The 18,497-nt window shown below is 39.2% G+C and overlaps 1 protein-coding gene across 1 annotated transcript; it reads right to left on the reverse strand.

The window, feature by feature from the left end:
- Nucleotides 1–14,501: 14,501 nt before the first annotated feature.
- LOC139984602 (uncharacterized) lies at nt 14,502–16,981 on the reverse strand. Its single transcript, XM_071998547.1, has 3 exons — nt 16,637–16,981; nt 15,036–15,182; nt 14,502–14,658 (listed from the first exon to the last, which is right to left on the reverse strand). Exons 1-3 carry the CDS (start codon nt 16,951–16,953, stop codon nt 14,502–14,504), a joined length of 621 nt encoding a protein of 206 aa, XP_071854648.1. The 5' UTR covers nt 16,954–16,981.
- Nucleotides 16,982–18,497: the final 1,516 nt, after the last annotated feature.

The following is an 18,497-nucleotide window of genomic DNA, read 5'->3' on the forward strand; positions in this document are numbered from 1 at the left end:
TCCATGTGCCATTTTTCAAATATTATTAGCACCTCTAAGACGGGGAGCTCTATTGACAAAGGAATGTGTGCGAATACATACTACATTATATTTTATTCAACTTTCTCTAGAAGCAAAGGTCCTCACTGTCACAACCCGTTCCGGGATAACCCCCTTAAGTATTTTATTGATTACTTTACGTGTTTAGTTAATTGGATGCTAATTATTTAGCCATGGTTTTGTGTATCCTTATGCATTACGTAATCAGCTTTTTGTTAACGAGTATCGGAATTCCGTCGGCATCGGGTATAAATAGAACAGTAAAGCCACGTGCTCTCTCTTTTCAATCTCGGTCTTGAACCGAAAGCAAAACCGTAAGTTGCTCTTGTTTAATGTTAGCTCAGAATTTTAGTTCAAAAGAAAGCAACTTTCACCTTCATTGAGATAACATGGACTCATTACTTTACGAATTACATTCGGTGTTTATTGTACTTTTATAGATGGCAAAAGAGGCAGGGAAGAAACTAAATTAAAGCTTGAACGAGGAAAGAAAGAGAACGTGAAACTACGAAAAGGAAAAGGCCGACGCTCGTATATAGAAAGAAAAAAAACATTCATTTGTGTAGTAACCATAAACGTTGACAGAACCCTCAACGAACAAAACTAGGACCATAAGAAAGAAAGCCATATGAAGTATAGAAGTGGAAGTTTAAAAGGATATATATAGAAAATGATGATTTATTTTGTTCTATGTAACCAATATTAATTTTATTGTTGTGGTTAACAATAATATTGAACTTGTGAAACTCATATACTCTCTCTGTCCGTCTTTACACCGTTGTCGACTGCTCTCTTGAAAAGAATCCGTGACACTCACAGCTCTTGTACTTGTACCGTTGTACTTTAAGGGAGAGAAGCTGTCTTCCTACCTCGTTGGAGATCAGGTTATGTTATGATAGCAAAATGCAAACTTGATCCAGGGATTGCTGAACATAAATTGTTGGCTACTTTGTAAAAAATATATTATGCCGACTTTTTTTTTTAACCAAACACAACATATATTTATGACAATAATGTGGAAACCATTGATATCTTTAAAAGGGTTGAAGTTGATTCAAGACTAATGATAATTATTTTTATACATTCTTGTGACTGTTTGAAACTTCATGTTTTTTTCAATTATTTTATCTTCTTCAGGAGGAAGATTCACTTCTTACAGCACACCCAAAAGTTTGTTACAAAGGAGATCTGTACGCCCCTGAAGAAATTGTTATGCAGGCTGAAAATGTTCTGGTCTGTACTTGCAAATCGATGTTAGATGCTCTTTGTTGTCTAATTTGGGCCGAAGTGATCTAAAAATTCATTTTCGTTGCAAAGTCACGGGGTCTACATGAAACCCATTACATTTTATTAGCAATATGTATTATTTTCCAAAGTCAGTTGTTCCCAAGTGTCAATGTTGCACATTAATGTTTTTTAGGCCAAAATGGCGGCAATTTCCCCATACATATCCTGCACAAAATAGAATAGACCACAAATACCATAAAATTGAGCAGAAGGAGAATCTACCTTCATGTTGAGGTCCCGCCGGCTATTTTGAACATATGTGGAATGATAATTTGTTTAGTGGGGGGAGGGGGTCTACTAAAAGGTCACAAAGCACTAAAAACAGAAATAGAGGGCGCTGTCCATTTCAGTATATCGGAGCATTGCATAGTGCTATGCGAAAAATTCTAATTAAAATTACTTCGCGATGCTTTTCATTGTAATTACATGGAAAATCAGTCTTATTTTGATCATGTGCCAAACATCATTCTGCCTAGCCCAATTCTATGCACTGCAATTCCCATACCTATGTTTGGTAGCTGGACATGGATATATTAAATGGTGCTTAAAATCCAACCCCTCTCCAAAATTTCAGAGATTAAGCCCCTCTTGAATTGAAAATATTGAGGCAAACTTAAGGGATTGGGAAAGATGGGGAAGGGTGAGGTGGTGTAAGGAGGGGATATGTATAAATCTAGTTTATAAATGAGGAAAGCATATGGGAGTGAAGCTCCAATGTAAACCATAAAGTGTTATGTAAAGAAGGCGAGAAAGGTGTGTTGGTTTCAGTTCTGTATTATATTATTATTGCAAAAGATATTTTTTCATAATTTTTTTTGGAACCATTTCTTTTTTTACAGTTACTTTATAAAGGGCCAAAACATTATGAATAAGAAGTGTAAATAAAAACAAGCATTTAGCATATTTGGTCAACGGCATATATGAACAGTGACAGTATTCTAGTTATTGTTACACTTTTTGAACAAGACATTCAACATGCACTGAGTGAGGACATTATGTGGTACAATGATAATTACATTTATATAACCATTCAGAGAGTCAACTGAGTTGGAGATTCCTTGGAAAACAACATTTTCAAAGCTCACACCACTTTTGACCAAAAGAGATGTAGTTGGTGTGCCTACATGCAAGTTTGAAAATGTACTTAGAATATTATGTGTACAATCCAATACATCACAGGCACACACCATCACCAGTGCATAAATTCCTTTTTACAAATATTGTTAAACTGAAGTAACAATTGAAAACATTTACTATATCTAATAGCTACAGTATGTATACATTTTCATAGACCAGGACCTGTAACTGTAGCCGTGAAAAATTAGGACCGAGTCTTCCACGGAAGATTGCTCTTTACTTATTCATCTGGTTTTCTTTGTTTACCTTCGTGAAAACTACAAATAAAAATAATAATTATACAAACAACTACAATATGCACATTCTATCGAATACATATACAATAACAAGTGAATATATCATCTATGGTAGTAAGGCTAGTCCATTCAGTGATATAGTCCCATCAAAACTGTCGCTAAGTTCTTACGAAAAGAATATTTACTATCTTTGTAATTGATGGATATACATATTACAATTGGACAGGAAGAAGCCTTTAGGTCCGGGGTAAATTTGCATCTAAACCATAACATAAAATAACGTACCTCTTTGGACTCTTTACAAATGTCGGCTCAGTTAAGCACTCTGATAGGTGTGGCAAAGATAAATTGTGTCTTAACAACATGCATGGTCGGCCTATCTGTACAAGGCTGTGCACCCTCTCTCAAAAAATGTCGAGTGAGAGACATCTCGGCCTCGTACACAAAACAATTTAAAGTAACCATTGTGCGGTACTGTAATGTGAAGAATTCCACATCTGGGAATATTTGCCATGCAGGACAGCACAGGATTGCTGCCGAGCTCACAAATTATGAATACGAACATGTTTAAATAACAATGAATAGATTTTACGTATAGAAATTGTGAATCAACTGTTACAGGACCTATGAAGTACATTGTACATTTTCATGAAAATTTGCAGGAATTTAGACATGGCAACTTTCCATCATGTCGTCTCTCATGCAGAATTGCTAATTTGAAGGTCTTGAATAATATAACTACTGGAGACAGAATGTGGCCACTGTGTAGTGTGTGGACTGATCTCAGCAGCTTTGGGGCAGGTCCTTGATCCATTCATTCTGTTGACAGAGCAGATGAAGATTTATTTAATATGTATTTGTGATACACAAATGGGCTTCTTGACTTCACCTCAAGTAATTTAAAGTTGCTTTCAATCACTTCAATGTTGCATAGCTGATAGATAGTTTAAAAAGAGATATGCAACATTGCAATAAATGTCCACATTAAGAAAAACAGTGACTGATAAAACTCAAATAAAATATGCTTATTAACTTATGCTGCATACCATGAGCTTTGCAAAATTGATTATTGTACATTAATTTTTTACTTTACAATTCAATTATTTCCTCCCTCCTCCTCCCTCCCTTATTTACTTTTAAACAGTACATGGACCTGAATTTCCATTGAAATACATTTAATAAGCAAGACAGTATGCATGTCTGTTTACTTACCGAACCATGTTGTCGTTTTTTTCAATGATATGTTCACACACGGAACGGGACTACAAGCAGTTATGTATGTTAAAAGAGCTATGTTTTGCATCATTACAGTATCATAGGTATTTGTATAGGCCTATATTCCAACACGTACATATTTGCACTCTATTTGAAGGCAACAGCCGGAAATCTTACCTGATTGATCATTGTGTGTGAAGTCTCCAAAATCTGTGCAGTATCAGTTTTAGCTGGTAAATCCTCTGCAAGACAGAAAATAAAGAAAGAGATTTCAACAACAGTTTTGTTGAATTGAGCCTAGGATGACGATCATATATTTACTTTGTGATTATCATTTACTTGAAGGCCTGTATTTAAGAGACGGGTTGTAACTGTTCAGTTGGTTTAACTCGCATTAGTTCCAAAAATATATAAACAAGACATCTTCAACAAGAAATACAGCATATTTGAAAGACCATACCAAGGGGAAAGAAACTTTGAACTCAATGCAAGTTTTACCTGAACCAGCAACCCTCTTCGTTCCTGTGACAAATTGTACACAGAACGTACATCCAGCCAACCTTTTGTTTCAGCATAGCCTGGTCTATTGAATAACACTGGTTTAGTCAACGTTATAACTTAGCTAGAGCTGTGTACATTTTTTACCGCGTAGGCCTAGGCTAGTTGAGAAGGACTGTGGTTACTGTAACTGTACGAACTCGAATGACACAGTTTCCAGTCGATTAGAGCATTCATTTTCAATGTAATATTTCAAGAATACTTAAATACAACTCACCAGCTGATTGTGTAAGTTTAGATATAGCCTTGGAGATTTTGGAAACGTCGGTAAACTTCATATAACTTTGCCGATGATACCCGCACGTTGTTGTGTCCAACGTCAAGTTCAGTTCTGCATTGTCAGACAAAATAGTATTGGCAATATCCCCTAATTCTCCACCTAAAGCCTTCCATTCCTTAGCACATGTGATTACTTAAGCTTTGGAGACATTGGTAAATGCAGTCATTTTCTCTGAGGCTGTCTTTGAAACATGGATAATGCATTATAATTTCATTTTCGTTCGGCAGGCCGCCTTATCACTAGTTGTCGCCATGTTCAAATGTTCCCAGATGTTAAAAAGTATTGCGCAAGCCTGTAGACGCGATTGTGATTGGTTACTCGTGACATCATACGCTGTATTTTCGCCTTATAAACTCTCTCCAAATTTGATTAAAATGGTAACGGTTATTAATAACAACTGCAAAAATGTGGACGTTAGACAACTGGGAACAATCGATAATGGTGATTTCATATTATTTTCACAATTATAATGGCATTTGTTGGTAGTCCTCTCTGTGTTGCAACGAACTTAAACGATTTTGGACTTCGGCCCACGGTCTAATACTTTGCCTTTGATATGGAGTATCCAAAGGAATGTCAAAATTCCTTGTTGCTGGCAGAAACCATGCTTGGAGCGAAGAATAGAACAACACGAGGTGTACAATCACTTATTGAAAAGGTACTTTCATGTACCTCCAAAGTGTAAAACACCCTCATTTGCTGTAACTTTGATATTGAGTATGAAAGATATGTTAAACTCCATTACTGCTGGCTGAAACAATGATATTAGTCCAGAACAGAAAAAACACAAACTATGCAATTATTGATTCAAAGGACCTTCTTATAGCTCTGATGTTTAGAACTTTAATAGACTAAGAGTTCTATACAATGGAAAACTAATTGAAAGCAAAAAAGTGTAAAAAGTATGGTCGTTATTGTTTCTCAAAGTTTAGGTGTATGTTTTTCTTCATTTTATTACCAATGCAAAGAAACTTTTGAAAAAAGAAAGGTTTTGACTGTTCTTTTCCATTTTCTTTCATATAAATTATTTATACTTCATAAATAATTGCTGCATGGGCTGAAAAAGTTCTGGTCTGCACTTACAAATCCATGTTTGATGCACTTTAATTCATATATATATATAATTGTTAACCCTTGCCAATGAACGATCATCATTTCAAGTTTATGTCAACCTTTCCATGATGATATTATAAGTAAATCACTCAAGTTTCATATTACAATTTAGTATCATAACAATGTATTTAGTGTCAATACGCAAAACATTGTAACCCTTTGAGATGTACACATGCATGGGCGGGAGAAATCTAAAAAGCAGAGTTTTTTGTACTACGAAAACAAATAATCGTTGATGTTTAATTGACTGGAAATCAATGGTGTTTCTCGTTCTCGTCATAATATCTGGTCGTTTTATAAGTCCTAGTATATACATGAAGTTAATTAGCCAAAGCATATCTTGGAAAGAAAATTATGTGTCTTTCATGAACGGAAAAGATTGATCAAAGTCATCTGCTTTTTACGTACTTTCAAGGAAGATATCAATTTAACAAGTCTTAGAATACTTTAACTGTTTTATGAGAGTACATGTGTTTACTGTGCCTTGTTTTGTTCTGTTCTGACGCGTTTAATTTGATACGTATTTGTTTCAATAAAACATTGACAAAACTACAATATTTTTTCTCAGCCTTCATTTCTTAAGATTACATAAATAGTTAAGTGAATAGTAATTTTACTCATGGCTTGAGTATGTTTATGGTTCGACTAGTAAATTTAAACAAACTTCCTGGTAGTTTTCGGGATGTAACTTTACGAGGCTTATATAGTAACTTTACTACCAACACCATGTAAGCATACTCATAGTGGTCGTAAATTTACTCACATTTGTCTAGTAGAATTGGGGATGTAACTTTACTCGCAATTGGAGTAAATTTCGTTTTCTGTGCATCTACCATTAATGCTGATATTCGTTTTGTTTCGCCCATCTTGTGGTACCCGGGCGCGGTGTATCCAATTCCGCGTCGCGTCCTGGTGCGGTTGGAGAGAGCGATATTTTCATTTATTTGGTCGGGTGGTACAGAGCTTGTCAAAAGGGCGGTAATGTACCAAAAACTGGAGAAGGGTGGGTTAGGGGTGGTTCATCTGGGAAGTAAATTGACCTTTTTGTTATTGAAGCAGTTGTTTGTAGCGGTAACTGACCCAGGGTTGCCTTGTTCATATTTTGTACGTTTTGGGGGCGGTTTGCACCTGCGTCGATGGGTGGTGCGTGTCATCTGCTCCGTTCTGATTGAGTTGCCCCCTGTTGACCTGTCACAGCCGGCCCTCGTTCACTGTTCGTTGCGGGATTAGGCCTTGAATGCAACTTTTGTCCAGGGACGTCATTCTGCCGAAGTATGGCGTTCGGTGCATTCAAGGCTGAATGGTTGCAGGCTCCGTGATCTCGCATGGAGAGTTGCACAGGGTGCCTTGGTGACCAACGTAAAGAGATATTATTGGCGATTGGGTGATGGACTGTGCCCTAGGGCCGGCTGTGACAGCTTAAAGAGTACTGCTCATGTTTTTTTGGCATTCTTGATTTGTAGTAAACTTATGGGAGTGGTTCCAGACCTGGACCGACCGTGTTACGGGAGACCGTTCATGGTCGGTAGGGCAGGGCTTTATTTTATATGGGGTAGACCCTCCAGTTTGTTCGGTAGCTGTGTTGCACCGCATCATTTTTGTTTGCTCTATTGTAAAAAAACATGTTTGGCGGAATAGATGTAATTTGGTTTTTAGGTGCAAATTTGGCAGTTGGCAGTCCTGGAGGCGGTGAAGTCTGACATTCGCCTTCAAATTGAAGGCGATTTTCGCCGTTTATCTGGGGCTGCCTTTTTTGGACGCTGGTGTGCTGGGGAGGGGTTTTTCGTCGTCCTTTTGTAGGTTTTTGAAGGTTTGAGTGGGGGGGGGGTGGGCGTTTTGTCTCTGCAGGTCGGCGGGCGTATGTTTTTTTGGCTCGCTAGACCTGAGTTTCGTTTGTCACAATGGGATGGTTCGATAGTGCCGTTTGGCCGTGACGTTTTGTATCCCGCATGGCGGGTCACGTAAAAAGCACATGGGACTGGTTGTTACTGTTAGTTTCAATATCCACTGGTCTGGTCTGGTCTGATTAGTGGGAGTATTTTCCATTTGATTTTGTTGAGTAGTATAGGATTCCTTTCTTTATTTTGCTTTTTCCCAGACTTTATCACCTGTGCTCATGCGCACAACATCCCCTGGGTTTAAAGGTTGCATATCTCTGGCACCTTGATCAAAATAAAACTTCTGAGTTGATTTTGGTCCAGCTGTTCTTTGACAGAGCTAGGCTCCTGTGTTTTGGGTTTTAACAAGTGCTCTGTCATAGGGTGTACTGACCTACTTCTTCTGCCCATCAATAGTTGAGCAGGGGATGGTAGTCCCTCCATTTGGTGTATTTCTGTAGTCCAGAAAACTGAAATAGGAGCCTTGCCCTGAATCTTTAGCTTTTTTTCATTAGTCTCTTGACTGTTTGCACAGTCTTTTCTGCTTTAGCATTGGATTGGGGGTACTTGGGTGAACTAGTTATGTGCTTGAACCCATACTGTTTTGCCAAATCTTGGAAGGCCCCTGAGGAATATTGAGTCCCATTATCTGACATTACCACCTCTGGTATGCCATATCTAGCAAAATGTTGCTTACAGATTTGAATGACAGATTCACTTCTCAGATTACGCAGCTTGTTTACTTCAAAGAAGTTAGAGTAATAGTCTACTAAGACAACATAGTACTCTTGATTGAACTGAAAAGAAATCTGTGGCAATTTTCTGCCATGGCAAGCTTGGTTTAGCATGACCTTTCATTGACTCTTTTGGATTTTGGTTACGATAGCGATTTCACAAATTTCGCACTTGGCAACAACATCTTCAATTTGTCTAGCCATGCCTGGGCAAAAGAATATGTCACGGGCTACTTTTTTGGATTTTTCTACCCCTTGATGACTGTGGTGAATTTTTTCAATGATTAGTCTTCTCATACATGTAGGTATGATCAACTTGTTATTTTTGAACAGCAGTCCTTGTTCTACTGTTAATTCATCTTGCATTTCCCAGTATGACTTGATGGGGCCTGGCACCTCCAGTTTACTAGTGGGCCAGGTACCACTGAGTACATGATCTCTAACAGCCCGTAACGTGACATCTGAATTTGTTGCTGCCATTGCCTCCTGTAGCCTTTCATTTGACATAGGTACATTATCAACATTAATATCAATTTCACTTACTTGCAGAACATCATTTGAATTGGAATTTGTTTCAGTATTGACGTCATGATTTCTGCTCAGTGCATCTGCGATGTACATCTCAGTACCTTTTTTGTACTTCACCACAAGTGCATACTTTTGTAGCTGAAGTAACATTCTTTGCAGTCGTGGTGGCGTTTGGGCCAGTGTTTTTTTTTCAAAATATTTTCTCAAGGTTTGTGGTCTGATTCCACCCTAAACTCTTTGCCAAACACATATTGATGGAATCTTTGGCATCCAAACAATACAGCAGCCAGCTCTTTCTTGTGCGTACTTCTTTTGACTACTAGTGAAAGCCTTCGACGCATAGGCGATAAGGTGGCCATCTTGTAACACGACACCCCTTACCCCAGTGCTTGAAGCATGAACACTTAATGTGACAGGTTTTGTCACATCATAGTATGATAATACTGGTGCTTTTGATATGAGTGACTTTAGTCGTTCAAAACTCTTCTGTTGACCCTCGGCCCAAACCCACTCTTGCTCTTTTTTGCAGCAGTTTGCGCAACGGCTCAGATTCTGTTGTCCAAATTTGGTATGAATTTGCCTACGTAATTTATCATGCCCAGAAACTGCTGAAGCCCCTTTTTGTTGGTAGGCGACTCCAACTCATTGATTGCCTCAATTTTCCTTGGACCTGGTTTCACCCCGTCAGCTGTAAGAATATGGCCTATGTATCTTACCTCGTTTTGCCGGAACTGACATTTGGCGGGATTTAGTCACATTTTTCTCTTTGGCGCGCTTTAACAAACATTCCAAACGAAAATTATGCTCTGCTAGGTTTTCTCCCCACACCAAAATATCATCCATAATTATCTCAACTCCCTCAATGTTCTCGAACATATGGGACATTGTCCTTTGGAATACTTCCGGTGCTGATTTTATACCGAAAGGCAAGCGTTTATATCTATATCGGCCATAGGGTGTCTGAAAGGTGCATAACTTGCGACTTTCTTTATCTATTCAATACCCAGAAATTGGCGTCCAGGGTGCTGAATACCTTGGCATTTGGCATGCGAGCGACGACCTCTATCGTTTTTATAGGGTAATGCTCCCGCTCGATCGCCTCGTTCAGGTCCTTCGGGTCCAGGCAGATGCGTACTTTCTCCCGGCCCGGTTTGACTACGGTGACCATACTGGAGACCCACTGGCTTGGCTCCTCTAGTTCCTCCATTCGTTTCAGCTCTGCCTTTATTTTGCCCCTCTGGAACACGGAACAGTGCTTCTGGAACACGGCGCGGCGCGTGTATGACAGGTTGGGCCTCAGGAGATGTACGGATGTGATGCTCCTCCTCAAAACATCCTACGCCATGGAACACCTCCTTGTATTTGTCTTCGATCTTGCTTGGCTTGACTGCATCCTCTTGAATCTGGATTTTGTCTACGCGGCGGATAAGCTCTAACTCTTTACAGGTGTCCAGGCCCAAAACTGGTGTGACCTTGCGGTCCAGAACTTGGAATTCTAGTGACTACAATTTTGTTTTATACCCACACAACAAGACACATTTTCCGATAGTCCTGATTCTGTGGCCCGAGTATGAGGTTAGTTTTATCTTTGATTTGCTGATCTGGTCACTGAGGGTATAACCATCTTGGTATAACCATGCATTCTGCACCAGTGTCCAATTTGAAGTCCTCATTACTCTCCACAGGGGTCAGATTTGTAATCCACTGTTTATCCTGAGGTGACTTCGTATTAACCGCATCAACAAACAGTTCGGTCTCCGAATCCGAAGCGTCATCGTTCTGCACATGGTGTAATCACTTTTTCATTCATCCCGGAATTCCCCTTGGTCGACTTGGCCTCCGACTCGACCTAAAAACTCGACCGCAGTCGTTCATTTTTCCAGATTTGTTGCATTTTTGCCCATATGCTGGACAATTTCCGGCTTGGTGCGATCCACCACAGAACTTGCAATTTTTAATTTGTTTTTTCGCGACTGCCGATATTTGTTGATTTGAATGTCCCGATTGCGCGATTGCCGACAGTCCTCCCAGTTGCTGCTTGCTAGCCTCATTAGCGTGACAAATAATTAATGCTTTTGCCAAAGTTAACTCTGCGTCGCGTAAGTCTGGCTCTGAGTTGGTCATCCTCTACTCCTACGACAATGCAGTCTTTAATCAAACTATCGGATAGTGCTCCAAACTTACACGATTTTGCCTTATTTCGTAAATCTGTGACGAATTGATCGATGGTTTCTCCAGGCTTCTGCACTCTCGTATTGAACACATGCCTCTCAAAAGTAAAACTTCTCTGAGGCGTGAAGTGCTTTGTGAATTTATCGAAGAGTACATCCAGTTTATTAACTTCTTCTGCACCGAATTGAAAGGTAATATATATATATATCCAAGGCCTCTTCTCCTATCACATGAAGGTAGAAAAATTTCCACCAAGCCCTGAAGCTTCTAAATATAGTCGTCTCATGGTTCTCTTCAAGTTATGTTCTGCATGCAGTGGAACTGTGGAGGCAGTGGTGTGGAACATTATAGGGTCCATGATAAGGGTCAGGCAGAGGTGTAAAGAATGTACCAACATCACCTTCTGGGACAGCCAGACGTTAGTAGGAAACATTCCCCATGGCAACCTGATGATGAGTGCAGGGATTCTGTTTGCAGGATCAAATCCTTCAAAGACCCTGCGGGTCTTTACAAATGTATTGTCCTGCCATTACAAAACGGACATTTCATAGGCATCAGAGGAACTGGCTGCATCCAACAATCAGCAGAGTTTGGCGGGAGTCGCAGGAGGAGATGATTGAGGGGCTGAAGGAGATCGGTATGGCAGTGAACCTTGGTGGAGATGAAAGGAGTGACAGCCCAGGTGACTCTGCAAAATATGGGTCCTACACTTCGTTGGCCTTGACTGGAACATGGTTCTTCACCAAGAATTAGTACAGGTACTGATATTTAAGATATAAACTTAGATTGATTCTACAAATGTACCTTAAACAGCTGTCTTTTGCTCACATTTGATGAAATGAGGCAATCAGAAAGAAATCTTTCATATTCCTTGCAATTTTTTCCCTTTTACAGAGCAATGAAGTTTCCAGCAGTAATGCTATGGAACTAGAAGGCCTGAAGCGGGGGTTGCAGTTTTTTGCAGGGCAAAATCTCCAGGTCAACTCTCTAGTGACAGACAGGCACCGTTCCATTTCAAAATATATGAGGGAAGACCAAAGTGAGATTTACCATCGCTATGATGTTTGGCACATAGGAAAAGGTGTCTATTTATTCCACTTTTTAAATGGGTATATTACGGGTGTTGCCAAAATTCAATTAAGCTAATACAGCAACAACTCTCTGTCTTGGTTTAGTGACCAACATACAAAAGTGATTTTTCTACAATGGACAATTTATTACACTCTGCTTTATATTTTGCAGGTACTTGTAAGAAAATTGACAAGCTGGGGAAAAAGAAAACCTGTGCAGCAGCTGGTGCCTGGGCAAAGAGTGTGAGCAACCACCTCTACTGGGTTGCAGCATCTACACCTGATGGTGATGTGATGTTGGCCAAGTGGCTGTCTGTTGCCAATCACATCCAAGATGTGCACCAGCATGCTAGTCATCTTTTCCCAAGATGTGTCCATGGCGGGTGTAACTATTATAACATGGGTGGATGTCCATCTCTCTTCTTGATAATCTTACGTTGAGAAACTGGAAGGTTATACATATACAATAAATGCAAAATGGTGTCCATGACAAGACTAAAAATCTATCCCTTTTTTTTAACAGGCACCGAAGTTTGTGAGAAAATAGTAAAGGTGATAACTGCTAAGTGTTTGCAGAAAGACGTAATGCAGTTGTCATCTGCATATCAAACTTCAAACGTTGAAAGCTTTCACAGTGTAGTTATACACTTTGCCCCGAAGAATACCCACTACAGCTACCATGGAATGATCAGCAGGTAAACATTGTACCACTTTTATGAATTCTAGGCATGAAGGTTTAACTCATGTAGACATTTATACCCAGGGAAATACTTCAGCAAAACAATGAGCAGGGGTGTTTAGACACCTGCAATTTAATCATACTCAATTCTTATGCTTCACATGTTAGTCTTTAATTTTGATTTCAGACTGCAGCTTGCTGCTCTCCATTTTAATGAAAATTCAAGCAGATCACAAGCCACCACAAATGAGGGAAAAGAAAGGTTTGCCATGAGATTCCCAAAGTTTAAGAAAGGCCAAGCCACCGTTTCCAAGGTCCTTACCGATGCAACTTATGGTAAATATTTTTTCTTGCAACTACAGCCTATTGCAGTGAAATGCAACTTTCATAAGTTATGTAAAGGCAAATTTTTCCATTAAGTCACAGTGTTACTTTTTTGCCTTGAATAAATATTCTTTTTTATTGGGGTTGCAGGTTATGTAGAGAAACTGACATCAACTCTACTTCAGTTGTGTAAGGCTGGAACAGGCACTATAGAAGACCTTGAGGAAGCTTCTGCCCCACCACCACTGGCAAGCTCTTATGTCCATCCAGACAAAGAGGAGGCTGTCCAGCAACACAAGAGCAGATATAACTAGTTACAGCTCTACTGATCTAGCCATCTATCCGTCCGTCCATCTGCCATCAATTTTATTTTTATGTTACTATACCACCATACTTGAACAGATTCACTTGAACATTATATATATTTTCAAAAAATAAGAAAGACTTATTGTATTGTATCATCATGAAAGTTGGTGAGCACTATGATTGACCAATGGTACAAAGGGTGGGGGGGGGGATGTGGGTTATATGAAAGGTTAAATAGTGATCACTTTCACCCATTTTTTGTAAATGCTCAAATGCTGCTTCTACAAATTATATTTAAGTTAATCAGTACTATCGCTTGCCAATGGTACATACTGTATGGGACCCACGTGAAGTTTGTTACACATTTTTTTCAATGAAGTGAAATTTATTATGTGGGCTAAATGTTTTCATCTAGCCTGAACATTGCAGGGATAATGTATGGGCCACCCTCCTTGTTCATTAGGGGACATATCCTCTTCCCCATTCTCCTCACCATGACCCCTCATTTAAGTCTGTTTTTATGTCAAATAAATATTTGAAGTATTTTTTAATCTTATACTTGTTATGTTATGTAAGTCTTTCCTTAGCTCTAATCTTTCCTTGTTTTAAGTTACAGCTACTTCTTGAGAACTTCAACTTCTTGAAATATTTGAAAGTCGAGGCTTCACACAAGCACATGCATATTCACACACTGCCACATTAAGCACTCATTTATTTCTCATTATTTTGTGAAATTAAAAATAGTTATAAATATTTGTAAACAATCACAACTTCCAAGTTCATACTTTCTTCTGTCACTGTTTTTTGTTTTGTTTTTTGCTTTCTTTAATGTTACAAAACTATACAAAATCAGCACTTTAAAGTAGATGACCAATGAAGATTTTCAGTAATAAAAGAGACACACCTTCTCTTGATTTACCGTTATGTTTATTTAGTACATGTAAATTTACAGTGGAGGCAATCTAAAACCTTCATAGTTCTCTGATGGAAAAGTGTCTCTAATTTTTACTACTGCACATGCTGGGAGCATCACCCTGACATCTTTTCCCCAAAACTGCCAACAAAACCTCACTAGTTGTCGATACGCCACATGTCGATACTTCCTACAGGTACAAAAGAAAGGAAAAGAAGAGAGAGAAAAAGCTTGTTCAGTACCAATACTTCCAAGCTGTGTATTGAAAACATACATTAGTTCTGTTTGGATTGTTATCTAATGCTAGTTACAAGTCCATGAGTTGTACCTCTCTTCAATGATCAATAATGACAAGTGCTGCCCATTCCATTTTATTTATTGTACATTTCAGCATAAAACTGCTGCCGTGTAGTTAAAGGCTTCTAAAATTATAATAACATTAAATTTCTATGGCAGTTCGTGTAAGCAATGCAAGTTTTTCATAAATCTTACTCGTGTAAACTTCTCTCTCTTGCATTTCCTCCATACTGTTGGCGGTAAGCAAAATATGCTGTCCTCAATCCCCACCTGTCAAGACAGACAGCATGAAATCCAGGATGTGTTGTGATGCATCCTGCACCTTCTTCTTCCATAACAACTTTCACCTGATCAATTTCATTGCAGCATCTGCATTCCCTCGCAGTTGTCATTATGGCACAATGACCACAGGTACACCTTTATGTGAAAGAAGATTGAAGTAGTAGTAGTAAACCACAAGAAAGACCACTGTATATAGAGTAATAAATTAGTGATATAATATAGAGTAATAATGTGAAAGAAGATTGAAGTAGTAGTAGTAAACCACAAGAAAGACCACTGTATATAGAATAATAAATTAGTGATATAATATAGAGTAATAATGTGAAAGAAGATTGAAGTAGTAGTAGTAAACCACAAGAAAGACCACTGTATATAGAGTAATAAATTAGTGAACGACAATGCTGAGGCAGTTAGAAACTTCAACAGGGCCCTAGCTGTCTATCCTGTGTTTCATGAACCACTGCAACAACGCCCAAGTGCAACCCACCAAATTTCAGAATGTAAGAGATCTTTGATTAAAAAAAAATTCGCCTGTAACTGACAGAATGCACTGTTCAATATTACTGAAAGTTTTTACTGCCCAAATCATCCTTCTTTATTTCTATAAGACACTACCCCAAGATTAGATAAACAGGAAGAACAGACCCTATGTATTCACTTGGTCAGCTAATTGAAGCCACACTCTGATGACCAGGAGAAAATAAAAGAGTGTTCTGATTAGTGATTATGTGTTAGTACCATGTTCGGTTGGAACCATGAATTAATCCTACAAAATCTACGTTAATGGAATAAGCAGGCTCATATTGGCTTGATCATAAACAAATACTCATTCCGATATCATTCCAACAACTTGTGCCTTTCAAGACATGCATTAAAAATATGAAAATAACTTGTTGAGATGATCTGATGAATAACAAAATAATGTCCTTTCAAAATAAGGCACAGACTTTTTCTTAGAGCAACAGTTATTGTACTGCACTGTAGTACTGTGATGGATTCAAGCCTAGGTTCTGTTCACCCTCAATGTTGCATACAGATACAGTTTGATTATCATGAGTAAATTTGATGGGCAAACAAACAGGGAAAACAATAATTTCCTTCATTTATCTATTTACCAATTAACCACAGAGTGAACAGACCTTTAAGTGACTGAATCACAGTACCCTAAGCCACTGATGTAGGCCTTGGTCATGGAATATAATTCATATTGTCACTGACCTAAGCCAGCTAAACTAACGTTAGGCATAACTATGTTAGGCCTTGGCAGCCACAGGCTTGCCTAATTCCTGCTTGATCACTTACACGATTGAGTGAACAACCTTCGATTGAGTCCAAATTAGCCTAGGCTACATGCCTACGAAAACTTTGTAAATCGCTTTCTACAACAAGTATGTACAACTACAACGTACACTGGCCTAAATGATATGATGAAGCATTCGGGCGGCGTTCGATTACTAAGTATAATCTTATCAGAAGGCAAACAATGATATTGACACTGTGATAAAGGACACTTAATTTCCCAGATATTTACTGGTGAATGGGGGGAATGTTCGACTAACTCACGTATCCTTCATTATTTGAGTACGTACCAGTCCAAATTCCTTTGGCGATTACCTTCATCGCCTTGTACATCTCCTCCTCCAGCACGGCCCTCGCCATCGTTCTCGTCACCGGAATCATCCGTTTCTGGTTCGTACATGTAAGGCTGGATATCTCCGCCGCCAGGTAAATATTGTTGATCGGCGATATTCTCACCATCATTCTCGCTACTTTCGTCAGTATCTGAGCTCTCTACTTCGATACTGAGAGGAAAATATGGCACTGTCATGTTTGTTTTCGGTACAGATATCTGGTAATAGCGTGAATTCGTCCAGTAAAATATACTGCGCAGAAGTGACAACTTCATCGACGTTCTGCGCTGCAATACCGTACGTCATCAAAAATGAATACGAAATTAGCTGACATTCGATGGCCTGATATGAGCGGTTATATTTCACCAATTTTGAATCTGAAGGATTTTTCTGTCGAAAACCATCGAAGTCGATTTGGGATAATTGTTATACGTTATAAAGAGTTCAGTAGAGTTTCGTTTTCCGTGTCACATGTCCTTTAATGTTCGATCATTGCCTAGGAACGCTATCTTTAATTTCAAGTGACATATTCACGGGGGGGGGGGGTTCTCCTAGCAACAAAACGAACTTTTCCCAAAATGTGGGATGGATCTTGAAAGTAAATTGGTTTCATTAATGAGGGCTAAGAGGGTATACTTCATGTAGGCCGATATAATATCCCTTTAGCGTCAGATTCGTGCACCGCCTACCGATCCTGAAAAGGAAAAGTGCTTTAAGAGTGATATTGGTCACAACGTAATGTTTGTTTCTTTGTTAAATGCAGATGTAAGGTTCCAACAGAAAAATATAGTATGAGTAGCTGAGGGAATCTCTGGAGGACGTATCTGTGCCTGTTGAAGCCACCAAGACCACCCTTTCAAGAGACTGTTGGCTCGCAAAAGACGACTGGACCCAATGTTCAGAGATCTCCAAGGGCCACAACAACTGCACCAACAGCCTCAGATATTGATATCGAAAACCAGACTCCCCCAAGTGGTGATACCCTGGATATAGACATTGACAGAATGACACAAAGTGTCCATATACCAATCATCCAGGTAGATGTTAATTCCGAGAGGACAGTGGTAATGTGCCAACAGTGGATCTGGATGTTCATCTTGACAGGTTGGAAGAAAGTGTCTCAATGCCGACCACTGCCGTAGATGTAGAACATCAAGGGGTCTTTCAGAATGCTCAAGGGGAAAGAGAAATATATGGTGAATGCACGGAGAAGGCAGGTCTCGCATCTGATAGAATATTGTTGGTCCAAATGCTGATGACAGGTTAGTGTTTACACAGCAAGGGACTGATATTGACACCATCCATGACACCACCGACTTGACAGAAGCAAAAAGACTCTATGATGAGGTGATGTCTTTTGCATTGTCAGCAGAGGAAGCGTGTAAAGCAGATGTGTTGAAGAGAATCAGATGCAAACTTGAAGATCTCAGGCAAACAATGACGTCCAGGACAGCCCTACTTTGGTTCCAATACATGATATGCTAAACTTCCTTCAACGGTTTCTCAAGGCTGAACGAACTGGAAATTGAGGATTACATCTCCAAACAGTTGACGACATGTTGCCATACTTTGCAGCCTCTGGACATGGTCTTTATGCCAAATGTGCATATGTGTACTTGCAAACAATGCTCAATCTACCAGAAACCCATCCAGATGTGTACCGAAAATTTCAGGAAGGCTATCATGTGGTGAGGAGGAGTGACATGTTTTGGGCAGGTTTATCATGAGATTTAATTATTGAACAAGTACTGATGAGAAGTGTTAAGACTGATGGTGGGCTCACAAGAGAAAAAGGAATGACTGAAAATCGAACCCACAC

This window comes from Apostichopus japonicus, chromosome 17 (genome assembly GCF_037975245.1).
Source record: "Apostichopus japonicus isolate 1M-3 chromosome 17, ASM3797524v1, whole genome shotgun sequence".
Classification (NCBI taxonomy): Eukaryota; Metazoa; Echinodermata; class Holothuroidea; order Aspidochirotida; family Stichopodidae; genus Apostichopus; species Apostichopus japonicus.